The sequence below is a fragment of the Delphinus delphis genome, chromosome 15, assembly GCF_949987515.2.
Source record: "Delphinus delphis chromosome 15, mDelDel1.2, whole genome shotgun sequence".
NCBI classification, from domain to species: domain Eukaryota; kingdom Metazoa; phylum Chordata; class Mammalia; order Artiodactyla; family Delphinidae; genus Delphinus; species Delphinus delphis.
The window spans coordinates 72,182,327-72,194,738 of record NC_082697.1 but is presented as its reverse complement, the minus strand read 5'-3'; the positions used below and the strand labels follow the sequence as shown (position 1 = coordinate 72,194,738).

At 57.6% G+C, this 12,412-nt stretch overlaps 2 protein-coding genes across 3 annotated transcripts; both read left to right on the top strand.

Annotated features, from left to right (window-relative positions):
* The first annotated feature begins 320 nt into the window (after window positions 1–320).
* On the top strand, window positions 321–6,228 carry ZNF764 (zinc finger protein 764). 2 transcript variants are annotated; one of them, XM_060032082.1, is made up of 3 exons: window positions 321–1,994; window positions 2,143–2,256; window positions 3,048–6,228. In XM_060032082.1, the coding sequence occupies exons 1-3, from the start codon at window positions 1,799–1,801 to the stop codon at window positions 3,962–3,964; spliced, it is 1,227 nt and encodes a 408-aa protein (XP_059888065.1). In that variant the 5' UTR covers window positions 321–1,798; the 3' UTR covers window positions 3,965–6,228. The 2 variants fall into 2 exon arrangements, with proteins under 2 accessions (XP_059888065.1, XP_059888066.1); XM_060032083.1 differs by having other exon boundaries at window positions 324–1,994; window positions 3,051–6,228.
* Window positions 6,229–9,938: 3,710 nt separating this feature from the next.
* Window positions 9,939–12,412, top strand: ZNF768 (zinc finger protein 768). Its single transcript, XM_060032081.1, has 2 exons — window positions 9,939–10,203; window positions 10,495–12,412. Exons 1-2 carry the CDS (start codon window positions 10,116–10,118, stop codon window positions 12,090–12,092), a joined length of 1,686 nt encoding a protein of 561 aa, XP_059888064.1. The 5' UTR covers window positions 9,939–10,115; the 3' UTR covers window positions 12,093–12,412.

Sequence of the window (12,412 nt, the reverse complement as noted above, 5' to 3'; positions counted from 1 at the left end):
GTCCCGGCGCAGTGCACTCTGGAGAGGGACCCTTTACTTGCAGCTAGTGCAGTACCTCTCATGCTACTTGCTGACTTACACAGGCAAGCAGGCCTACTACTGTCCCCAGTGGCAGGTGCTTCAGCCAGAGGCCACTAATAGACCCACCAGCTTGGTACCATGGCCCTCAGGGTCTGACCCAGGAGTGCAGACTCTGCCCAGGGTTCTTCTCCAGGAGAGTCCAGACCCCTCTGCGAGCTTTCAGCACTACCCAGGGCTCTTCCAGTGTGTGATAGGGATGGGCACTGACAGGTGACAAAAAGCCATTACTCTTAATGGAAATTTTCTAATTTCTTTTGTGTCCTTCAGGGGGCTTGAGAGGCTAAGAGAACTTGCTGAGGTTGAGCCCCTGGGCAACTCTGCACCCTTAGTCCTTACGCTCCACGGACCACCCTGCAACAAGCCTCTCTCCTTGGCCAGGCTGACCCCTCCCAAGTTTTAAGTCTTCCCCTTCCCTCCTGCTGAGATCAACTCTTTACTTGCCCAGCTCCCCTAGGGAGAAGCAGCCACTGGGTACAGGATGTCAGGTGGAAGCCTCAGGGGGGCCTTTGGAAGGAGGCAAACAGACAAGAGCTCCAGAGCAGACACCAGAGCTGCTGAAGATGTGAAGTGCATGTCCATGAAGTGTGTGAAATGCTGTGACTGATTTAAGTGGCCAAAGGAAAAATATCAAGGCTTCTTAGGGCAGGGTATTTATGAAGGCTTGTGGGAAGCACAGACTAGACAGTCAATAAATGTGTCCGGTGAGAGAGAGGGTTTGGAGGTAGAGATGATGGAGAGAGTTGGTGCCATTTGCTAAGACAAAGACCCCAGGAGGGGCAGGTTATGGGAAGAAAGGGATGAGTTCAGTTTGAGCCACGCAGAGTCCGAGGTGCTTGTGGGCCATCCATGCCGGGGCAAGGTGGCAGGTGGCTCTGTGATCAGGAGCTCAGGAGCCAAGCTTGAGCTAGAGGTAAAGAGATGTTCGGGAGACGTCCTGTAGGGCATGTCGGGGGAGCGTAAGCTTACAGAAAGAGGGTCCTTCCGACCTTTTTAGACCTCACCCTACTCTTCCCCAGTCGCCCCCACGATCTCCTGAAACAGAAGCTCCCATAATTTCAGGCTTATCAAGCTTCCAGTAGAGAAGGTTCTTTTACTCGCTCCATTTTTTTTTTTACCCTCAACATTGGGGGAAGCCTGCTGTCACCCAGTGATGGCCAGCGGCGAAATTGAACGTCTGAATTAACAGCGCGGAGCGGCCTGGGGTCTGGGCTGGAGGTCGCTGTTCCAAACCTGGGCGGGGCCGCGGCTGCGCCTCCAGCGCGACGGGCGCGGGGACCCGGCGGGGAAGCCGGGCCGCCGCGCCTCCGGAGCCGGGCGCCAAGCTCTGGGGAACGCCGCCTCCGGGCTGGTGGCAGCGCCTCCTCGGGCGCCTGTAGCCGCTGCAGCCATGTTGGCTGAGGGCTCGAAGACAAAGCCACCTGGAGACACCGGGGCGGCGTCATCTGGGCACGATGGCGCGGGAGCGAAGTTCGCGGGGCCGCGTTGCCGCCATCTCTTAGGAAGGCATCTTCCAGTTCTGGTTCTCGGTGCACCTTCAGCCACCCGCTCTTAGTGTTCAGCCTTCCCCGTGGGCCCTCGAGGGGCCGTCCCTGGTCTCCCGGCCTCACGACGGCGCCCCGACCCTCGGGCCGGGCCACGGAGCGTTCTGGATCGCGGAGGCTCCGCGGACCCCGGCGGGTAGGGTTGGCGCTGGCCCGCCGCCGGGGTGGCACTTACGATGGCGCCGCCCCCGGCCCCGCTCCCCGCGCGGGAACCTAACGGGGCCGGGCGCCAGTGGGGGACACCCGAGTCCCTGAGCTTCGCGGACGTGGCCGTGTACTTCTCCCCGGAGGAGTGGGGGTGTCTGCGGCCCGCGCAGAGGGCCCTGTACCGGGACGTGATGCGGGAGACCTACGGCCACCTGGGCGCGCTCGGTGAGGCTCCACCTGCTCGCCTGCGCCCACAACCCCGTCCACCCCGCCCAACCTCTGGGTCCTGCACGTGGAGTGGGAGGCCCCAGAAAGTCGCGACCCTGGGCGGCGGCTTCCCCCGCAGCGTGGGCTTTGCGTTCTTCTCCCCTAGGCTTCCGAGGCACCAAGCCAGCCCTCATCTCCTGGGTGGAGGAAGAGGCCGAACTGTGGGGTCCAGATGCCCGGGATCCTGAGACGGGAGAGTGTCTTAGAGAAGCAGACACAGGTGAAGTAGTGGTTACTTTGTCCCGTGGGGACTTCCTCTGGGTCTGACCCATCCTGCTACCCTCTGCCAACTCCTTACCTGCTCATCAGTTTCCTCCCTGAATTGCTTTCCCAGCTAAGGTTGTTATGCCTGGTCCCTGCCTAGCTCTGGATTCAGCCTAGAAAGGGGCTGTGAGTGTGACCCTGGCATACCTGCCTCTCCACTCCCAGCTCCGCGGTATCTGAGCCCCTCACATCTAGTTGGTCTCTAAGCTCCTTGGAGCTCCGCGTCACCTCGTCTGCTGTTTGCCTGCTCTCTAGCTCCTCTGCCACCTCCTCTGTTTTAGTTTACTTCCTTTTTGTTGTATTTTTGTAGCAGCCTCCTTTCTCTTGGCTTGCACGGCTTTCTTCCTCCACTTATCCTGTCCAGCTGTTGCACAGTGCCCAGCCCCTCTGAACTTGTCAATGCCAGTCACCTTCATGCCTCTCTTTGTGCTGCATCCTTACCATCCACTCATCCTCCGTGATCAAGCTAAATTGTTATCCCTCTGACCTTCATTTCCCCAGCCCTGGGGTAGAATGTACTGTGCCTCTGTTCCTTCCCTCTCTCTGTCTCTGCAGCTTTTCTTACCATCCTGTGCAGCTGAGGAAAATGTGTCACTCCTAGCTTCCCTGCCTGTACCAAGCTGAGGCCCAGAGGCAGCTGTGGGTCCAGAAGGTGCTTGTATCTAAGAGGCTTCTCTGTCCCCATGTGGGCTGTGGGAATCAGGGACCAGGATAAGCCAGGGTCTGAGCTCTCCCCTTATCTCCCAGCAGGTTCCAGAGACAAGGAAGAGAAAGGACAAAGAGAAGGGACCGAGGCACTGGGGAAGATCCTTTCTGTGGACGCTCAGCCTCCCGGGCTGACGGCTCTCAAACCCTTTTCTGCTGGGTTTTCTTATGGTTGGGAGCAGCCATCGAAGGTGCCTCGCCGGGGTCGCCCACCACTCTGTGCCCATCCCCCGGTCCCCAGGGCAGACCAGAGGCACGGTTGCTACATGTGCGGGAAGAGTTTCGCTTGGCGGTCCACCCTGGTGGAGCATCTGTACACCCACACGGGCGAGAAGCCCTTCAGTTGCCCTGACTGTGGCAAGGGCTTCAGCCAGGCCTCCTCTCTGAGCAAGCACCGGGCCATCCACCGAGGGGAGCGGCCCCACCGCTGCCCAGACTGTGACCGGGCCTTCACCCAGCGCTCCGCCCTCACCACCCACCTCCGGGTCCACACGGGCGAGAAGCCCTACAGCTGTGCTGACTGCGGCCGCTGCTTCAGCCAGAGCTCCGCCCTGTACCAGCACCAGCGGGTCCATAGCGGCGAGACCCCCTTCCCGTGCCCCGACTGTGGCCGCGCCTTCGCCCACGCCTCAGACCTCCGGCGCCACGTGCGCACCCACACGGGCGAGAAGCCCTATCCATGCCCAGATTGCGGGCGCTGCTTCCGGCAGAGCTCCGAGATGGCAGCCCACCGGCGCACCCACAGTGGCGAGCGCCCCTACGCCTGCCCGCAATGCGGCAGGTGCTTCGGCCAGAAGTCAGCCATGGCCAAGCACCAGTGGGTCCATCGGCCCGGGGCGGGGCGGCGCAGGGGCCGGGGTGCCAGTGGGTTGCCTGTACCCCTGGCCTCTGGCCGAGGGGACCTGGACCCACCCGTGGGCTTCCAGCACTACCCAGAGATATTCCAGGAGTGTGGGTGATGGCCTCAACAGTGACAAGGCAAAGGGTGAAGATCTAGACATTGTTTGAGGCCCAGGGTGGCCTCAGGGGCCTGAAACTCTGGCAGCCCCGGGGAGGCCACAGAATTCCCAGCCAGAGTTGGACCTGGGGGAGGAGGACTGTTTCATCTTAGGCCCTCACGAGCTTCATCTGCTGATACCTTGTTCCCTACTGTCCCAGACTCTAGAAGCCCCCTTTGCTGAGTTAGGGCTGAGGTTAGAACCCCCACTAGACTTTCACTGTGGGGAAGAAAAGGCTGTTTCTAAGAGGATTGAGGTGGAGAACTTTGTTTTACCCACTGACTTTACTGCAGAAGTTAAAAACTGATGGCTGGGTACTGAATGTGGTCTGTAGCAGCCTTTAATTTTTTTTTTTAGCCCAGCCAGCATTTTTAAATGTTGTGAATTATTGGTTAAGATTTAAAAATCAGGATATTTCACACAGAAAACCAGGTTTCTGGCCTCTCTTGAAAAATCCGAAGATTTGCCAACTCCACCTGAGCTCCCACAAAACCACAATTGGTGAGAGCTGAGGGGCAGTTGTCCCTTTGGATGGAGACCAGGCTCTCCAGTTCAGCATGCCTGCCACTCCTTGTCACCTCCTGACCAGTGTCAGCTGGCACTCATCATGGCTCGCCAACATCTCTGGCAAAGCAGGCCCTCTCCATCTGGCATTTTTCTACTCATTTACATGACCTGTTGGGTTCCTGTAGTCATTTGAGTTTGCAAACTGTAGTCTACAGCATTCAATTGTTCTTGAATCAGGGATTCAGGTAGAGAGCATATTTGTAAAAGGGTGGCAGGAGAGAAGTAAAAGGAGGCTTTATGTTAGATCTTGGCTCGTATTGCATTTTATGGTTTACAAAGTACTGTCTTGTCCATCAACTCATTTCACCCTCATAATTGCATATGGAAGGAAGCATCTTGCTTGGAGAGGACAGCCCATCAGGAAGAGGCAGTCAGGACTGAATGTTTTGCCCCAAATGGAGTGGTGTCTCCACCTCAGCACCACTCAGCTGACCTGCACTTCCTGTTTTTGAAGGGCAGGGGCCTGAGAGACCCCTCTAGTACTCCTTGGGCCTCCCTCGGAGAGCCCTATGGCTCAGGCTTTGCTATTCTAGGCCCAGCCAGGAGGGCCTCATCACATTTTTGAACTGGAAGAGATCTTAGCTTTTCCATCCTTTTGCATCTGGGGACACTGAGACTGGGGAAAGCTGAGCAACCTGTCCAAGGTCACACACAGAGTGAGATGCTAGGATTCTTTGTTTCCTGCTGTCTTTACCATACCACTCCTGAGTTCCTTGTCAGTGTCTCAGCCAGGGTTCTGGAAGCATCTCCCCCCTCCCTGAGATGACACCCAGGCACTGACCTAGACTAGGGACAGAGCAGCCCAGTGTTAGTGAAGCCCAGGTACAAGATGAGTGACAAAACAGCCACATAGCCAACAAGGCAAGGGAGAAAGCAGCCTTAGATGAGAGTTCCAGGGCCAACAAAAGCAGAGCTCGCATCTTCACTCTCTTCAGGACCTCCATCACCAGCAGAGGGGGACAAGGCCAGGAACATTTGGGGTTAGTAGCCAGAGGGAACTGTACTATTCTATATTCCCAAGCTCTGCACAGAATCCCTCCCCCATCACCCTGTGACTCCATCATCCATCTACCACTCATTCCTTTGTGGTCAGAGTCCAGCCTTGTCCAGGTGATGGAAGCAGCCAGCCATGTGCAGACCCTTTCTTGCCTCTGGTCAGGATGACCCTTCCCCTCAAGTAGAAGTAGCAAAGACTTATGTCCTCGGTGGCCTGTGTGCACTTCCCTTCTGAGAACTCAGCCCTGTGTCTGGCCTTAGGAAGAAACCAGATTTGTCAACCTAAAGAAACTTCTATAGGAAGAGGTACAAAACTTGGGGAAAAGACACTTCAGGTAAAGTGATGGACTGACTTGATTCCAACCTAATCTTCCAATCTGACCCCACCAAGATCTCTCTGAGACTAAACTTCACCAGGAGGATTGGCTCATATGCCACCTGTCACAGGGGGAATGTGGGAGTAAGGAGAGGCACCTTGGCAGTAGTAGCTACCTTTGTACCAGCTTTTATTCCCCTAGAGAAGCCAGTGTCCAACCCATCCTTCCCCTGCCCCTCAGCACTGCCTGGGGGAAACTCAGCCTGCAATACCACTTCTCAGGTCAGCCTCAAAGCCAGATCTGGACCCTGTCTGAGCTTGCCAATTAAAGGTATAATTACTACTTTCTCTGAGTGCGCTTAAGTTTTCAAGACTTGCGTAGGGCCCCCAAACCAGAACCAACTCCTCTGCTTCCTGCCCTCGTGACCCAATTTCCCCCTCACTTAATATTTGAGTATCATGGCACGCTTAAGCCTCAGCCTCACCCCCTTCTTGGCTCCTCACTCCTTGGCACGGATACTTCCCCTAAAGGTAAGGCTCCCTTTTCTCTCCACTACCACAGGTTTTTGAGGCTCAGCTCTTGAAGCAATTTAAGCCAGGAAGAGGGTTTTCCTAGGGCTTCATTGGTGCATCAGGAGAAATGCTTGTCTGCATCAGTGAAAACATGAGCCCCATCCACATGGCCAGAGTGAGAGGTCAAGGCCATGACCACATGGCCCCTTCCTAGTTTGTCCAAGCCATGTAAAGGATAAGTATTGATCTGAGCTCCAAAGACCCCTAAATTTGGGGGGAATATTTGTTTATGTGTATCTTTCTAGGAACAGTGCATGCAAAGACATTTATGACTCAGAAGCTAAAACCTGCTCTAGGCCAATATTTTTCAAAGTAAGGCCTTTCTGCCACAGAATCACATGCAGTTATCTCTTCAAAATGCAGCTAGCTCCCTGGGCCCTGTCCCTAGTTTATTGTATCTCCAGCAATGGAATCTTATGGCTGCTAAAGTTTGAGAGAACCACTGCTCTGAACGTAAAAATGTTATTTTCTAGCTGCTCTTAGCATTAGAAGAGTAGGGGTTGGTGTCAGGGCCTGTTCCAAATGTGTCAGGCCAGCTGATGACTTCGCCATACACAAAGACTCGCATTTCCTTTGTTCTTCGCAAAGGGGCCTGTGTCATGATTGGTCTCTTTCTGGGTACCTCAAAGCTTCTTGAATATACCTGGGCATCTCTTGTAGCATCTGACAGAAGCCCTCTTAGAGGGCTTGTCCTTTGCATGCAGGGAGGAAGCAGATCACACAGAAGCCCCTCTCACACAGAGCCTTTGTCAGGACTCTCTTGGGTGTGGGCCAAGTTGGTTGGACCATGAACTGTGGCTGCACACTGCCCCAGTGCTGCTGCACATTGAGGGATGATGCTGTGGACAAAGTGGCTGCCCAACTCAGGACATGCACTTGGTCAAGTCGGAACCCTCATCAGAGTCTTCCCTGTGCTTAGAGCCTATCCCTGCTATGGGCATGTGGCCGGCAGAGGCTGGCTGCCTCTCGAAGGTCCATTGCATAGAGAGGATAGGTGCTGGAGGAGGCTGCCTGGAAGTCAGCCAGGTACTAGTGAGACTGAATTTCCACATGGAAATACTGGTGCCAGAGCAGACTGAAGCCCTGGCCCAACTTCTGCTATTCGTGGGGCTTGTGGCCCACGCTATGAAGAGTGCAGGCAGGGACCATGTCAGAGCTGGGGCTGGAGGACTCGCCACATACTTTGCAGGGGACGGCTGCTCTCCTGTGGGAATTTTCTGGTGGGTAAGCAGGTAGGAGGTCAGAGAAAAGTGTCTCATGAAGGAGACTTTTGTCTCTCATTTGTGTGCTTTGGGGATGACCAGGAGGTGGCCCAGGTCCAGCTCTGCCCATAATCACTGCAGTTGTAGGGTGTTCTGCCTGTGTGGGCCCTCTAGTGCTGGACCCTGTGAGCCATTCTTCATGAAGGTTTTAGGACAGACAGTGGGATGGGAGAGAGGCATGGAGCTGGAAGCTGATCTTCTGGAGGGCAGAAAAGGACTCCTGCTTTATTTGTAGGAAGGTATCTCTATCTGTCATTCTGTCTGTAAGCCTCTACTGAGAACTGAGATCGCGTCTCTCCAGCCTTTTCTCCTTTGGAATTCTCCAAATTCTTGTTCTCATCTCCTTTCAGGAGAATGGAAGATGCCATCTTTCCTCCTAAGTAGTTTCCTCCTTTCCTTTGTCTGGTAAGGCAACAAGAAAACACAATCTATGGTTCCTGCATCACTCCCACAGAGAGAATTTGGTTCACTAATTGTCAAGAACACTACCAGGGCTTCCCTGGTGGCGCAGTGGTTGAGAGTCCACCTGCCGATGCAGGGGACACGGGTTCGTGCCCCGGTCCGGGAGGATCACACATGCCGCGGAGCGGCGGGACCCGTGAGCCATGGTCGCTGGGCCTGCGCGTCCGGAGCCTGTGCTCCGCAACGGGAGAGGCCACAACAGTAAGAGGCCCGCGTACCGGGAAAAAAAAAGAAGAAAGAACACTACCAACTAGTTTCAGCAGCAAGGGTAGTAGAAGGACAAGAACTGGATCCTATTAAATTGTCTTTCCAGGGTCACTTTTCCTTTGATTCAAAGCTGCACCTAGGGCAGTGTTTCTCAGGTTCCCTTCCTCTACAAGCCTCTATCCAAGTCAGACAGGACTGGAGAGTGGTTCTCTCCTATCCACTTCCACTCCTGAGAAAATCCAGGAACCAGGGACAAAGGCTCCAAGGGATTGAGTTAAACTCAGTCTTTGGGGAAGGTGGAGGGGAGAGGCAGGGTAACAGAAGAGGAAACAACCTTCTTTCTGCGGCAGGATCCCCCCCGACTGGCCACTTCGGCACCTGGAACCTGTGGGAAGAAGGAAAGTGCTGGGAAAGAGAGTGCGAGAAGAGACTGGGGAGTCAAGGGTGTCTTCCTCAGATGCCTTGTCTTTCATTCTTCAGAAAGATAAAACCTAATGAAGGGTAAATGAGGGCGGGAAAATGTCTGAAAGCACAGGCTCGACAAGAAGGGAGACGCCAGGGACGTCCCTCCCACTCCTCCCGCTAGCACTTCTGAAGCACAGAAGAGGTGGAACCGGCCTGCACACCCTGCAACCAATCAGAAAGGTGCCTCGCGTTCCCTGGCGACCATTAACGCCTAGCAGTTGGTGTAGTGGGAGGAGGCGGGACGGTGAAAGCACGCGCTGCACCGACCAATCGGTGAGTTCCCTGGGAGGGAGGGGCGGTGCCTCTGGAAACTGGAGGCAGGCCTGTTTCCTTGGCAACGATCCTAGCCCGCCCAGAAGGGGGAAGGGTGAGATTAGGAGAAACAGCGAGCGGAGGGGGCCAGGAGGACTGGGGGTGGGCGCGCCGGTGTGGGGGAGTGGAGTTCGAGGTGGGGGGTTCGAGACTCAGGAGCCTCGATGAGCCTAAGGGGCGGGGTGGGGTCCCGAGGCGCGGCCAGAGCTGACCCCAAGGCCCGGGAGGGGAGGGGAGCTAGACACCGCCCCCGCTGGCACCGGGAAGCGTCGCTCCTTCTCGCTGACCTTGGTCTCGCTTGTTGCCTCGCCCTTGGCCACAGGCACTGACGGACGCAGGGCCGGGAGACGGACGTATAGGCCCCCGGGAGGACAGGACCTAGGACATAGGCATACAAACTGCCCCAGCTTCTCCCGCCGGCTCCAGGGCGCCCAGTCCTCGCCTACCTCGACGCCGGGGCCATCCAGCCCAGGGTTAATGCCAACGAGTTTCCACCTCCAGTCGCTCCTAGAGAGGCCGCGGCGCTAGCCAGCGGGGGAAACTGGCCGCGGACGGACACTTCCTGTGCGGAGGGAGGGGGACGGCCAGCCGCAGCCCACCCGGGGGCTGGGAGGCCAGACGTCGGGGTCCCGGGCGGGGAGCGGTATCCGGGGGCGGCAAGGGGAGTCGTGAAGTCTCTCATCTCCGAGGTCACGACGTGTGGGGGCCTGTGAGGACCCCAGGGCAAGCCGAGACCTTGTGGGTGGGGGCGGGGCCGCGGATAGGGGAGGGGCCCAGCGGGCCGGAGAGGCCCAGGGTCAAGACGTCCGGCCTCAGGGGCCAGGGCTGGACAGCCGGGTCCCCTGGGTGGCGCTAAGCGGGCGGGCGGCGAGGGCCCGGGTCTCGGGGCACTCAGACCGGGTCTCAGGATCGTCCGCCATCGCCACTGCCGCCGCACTGGGAGCCGGCGGGGATGGAACGGGAGGCGTCGCCGTGGGGCCTCGAGCCCCGGGATGTGCAAAGTCCTGACGAAATGGGGAGCCCCGAAGGGTCTCTCAAAGGTGAGGGAGGGAGCGCCCCTCCGAGGAGCGTGACTGGGAGCGGGAGAGGGGGTTGTAGTGGGTGGGAGGGGAAGAGAGCCGGGGGCTTGGACACCTGGGACTTGGAGGGGGCGGGGGCGAGGACCCGGTGTCCTGGGTTTGCTGAGGGGGAGGTGGGAATTTCAGCACTTGCCCGAGGGCCAGCGACCCTGCTTGAGGAGGAGGGAAAGGTTTGTGGCAACTAATGGTGGGACCCAGTGACCTTCCAGGCCCCACACAATCTGGGTTTTCTGTAATTCTCTGATCCTGCAGGCAACATGAGTGAGAATGAGGAAGAGGAAATTTCTCAGCAAGAAGGCACTGGGGACTATGAGGTGGAAGAGATACCTTTTGGGCTTGAACCCCAGAGCCCTGGGTTTGGGCTACAAAGCCCAGAGTTTGAACCCCAAAGCCCCAGGTTTGAGCCTGAGAGTCCAGGTTTTGAGTCCCGAAGCCCTGGTTTTGTACCCCCAAGCCCTGAGTTTGCACCCAGAAGCCCTGAATCAGATTCTCAGAGCCCTGAGTTTGAACCCCAAAGCCCTAGGTATGAGCCCCAAAGCCCTGGATATGAACCCAAGAGCCCTGGATATGAACCCCGGAGCCCTGGGTATGAACCCCGGAGCCCTGGATATGAATCTCAGAGCTCCAGGTATGAATCCCAGAGCCCGGGGTATGAACCGCAGAACCCTGGATTTGAACCCCAGAATCCTGAGTTCAAAACCCAGAGCCCTGAATTTGAAGCTCAAAGTTCCAAATTCCAGGAAGGTGCAGAGATTCTTCTGAATCCTGAGGAAAAGAATCCCTTGAGCATCCCCTTGGGAGTCCACCCTTTGGACTCTTTCACCCAGGGGTTTGGGGAGCAACCCACTGGGGGCCTGCCCCTAGGGCCCCCTTTTGAGATGCCCACAGGGGCCCTGCTGGCTACACCCCAGTTTGAGATGCTCCAGAATCCCCTGGGCCTGACGGGGACCCTTCGTGGTCCAGGCCGACGGGGTGGCCGGGCCAGGGGTGGGCAGGGCCCGAGGCCTAACATCTGCGGCATCTGTGGGAAGAGTTTTGGGCGGGGCTCCACCCTGATCCAGCACCAGCGCATCCACACAGGTGAAAAACCCTATAAATGTGAGGTCTGTAGCAAGGCCTTCTCCCAGAGCTCTGACCTCATCAAACACCAGCGCACGCACACGGGCGAGCGGCCCTACAAGTGTCCCCGTTGCGGCAAGGCCTTCGCTGACAGCTCTTACCTGCTTCGCCACCAGCGCACGCACTCTGGTCAGAAGCCCTACAAGTGCCCACACTGCGGCAAGGCCTTCGGCGACAGCTCCTACCTCCTGCGGCACCAGCGCACCCACAGCCATGAGCGGCCCTACAGCTGCCCCGAGTGTGGCAAGTGCTACAGCCAGAACTCATCCCTGCGTAGTCACCAGAGGGTGCACACCGGGCAGAGGCCCTTCAGCTGTGGCATCTGTGGCAAGAGCTTCTCCCAGCGCTCGGCGCTTATCCCCCACGCCCGCAGCCATGCCCGCGAGAAGCCCTTCAAGTGCCCTGAGTGCGGCAAGCGCTTTGGCCAGAGCTCGGTGCTGGCCATCCACGCCCGTACCCACCTGCCGGGTCGCACCTACAGCTGCCCCGACTGCGGCAAGACCTTCAATCGCTCCTCCACGCTGATTCAGCACCAGCGCTCCCACACGGGCGAGCGGCCCTACAGGTGCGCCGTGTGTGGCAAGGGCTTCTGCCGCTCCTCCACGCTGCTGCAGCATCACCGGGTCCACAGCGGAGAGCGGCCCTACAAGTGCGATGACTGTGGAAAGGCCTTCTCTCAGAGCTCCGACCTCATCCGCCACCAGCGGACCCACGCGGCCGGCCGGCGCTGACCCGTCGGGGTGGGGAGGTGGTGGGCAGAAGAGAAGGGGACAGGGAGCTAGAGAAACCTTGAGAGAGAATAGGGGAAACGCTGGAGGAGGGAGGAGTCGAGGGTTCTAGGAGAGGGGGCCGGGATGGAGGAAGCGACATGACACGGAGACTTATGGGAAATGGGCTATGAAGAGGGGTTGGAGGGAGGCCAAGCTGGTAGCCGGAGGCTCTGGGAGAGATCCAGAAAGAGGTCAGCAGAGAGCTGGCCTCAGCAGCAGCATGCCCCTTGGTGGAAGCCTGGCTTGGCAAAGTGCTAGGTGGGGGTGGGGGGAGGGGGTTT

Bases quoted from the DNA above. Each gene is read 5' to 3' on its own strand.
- ZNF768 (XM_060032081.1), top strand. From the start codon at position 10,116: ATGGAACGGGAGGCGTCGCCGTGGGGCCTCGAGCCCCGGGATGTGCAA. The intron at 10,204-10,494 runs GTGAGGGAGGGA...CTGATCCTGCAG, and splicing joins CCCCGAAGGGTCTCTCAAAG to GCAACATGAGTGAGAATGAG.
- ZNF764 (XM_060032082.1), top strand. From the start codon at position 1,799: ATGGCGCCGCCCCCGGCCCCGCTCCCCGCGCGGGAACCTAACGGGGCC. The intron at 1,995-2,142 runs GTGAGGCTCCAC...CTTCTCCCCTAG, and splicing joins CGGCCACCTGGGCGCGCTCG to GCTTCCGAGGCACCAAGCCA. The intron at 2,257-3,047 runs GTGAAGTAGTGG...CTTATCTCCCAG, and splicing joins TCTTAGAGAAGCAGACACAG to CAGGTTCCAGAGACAAGGAA.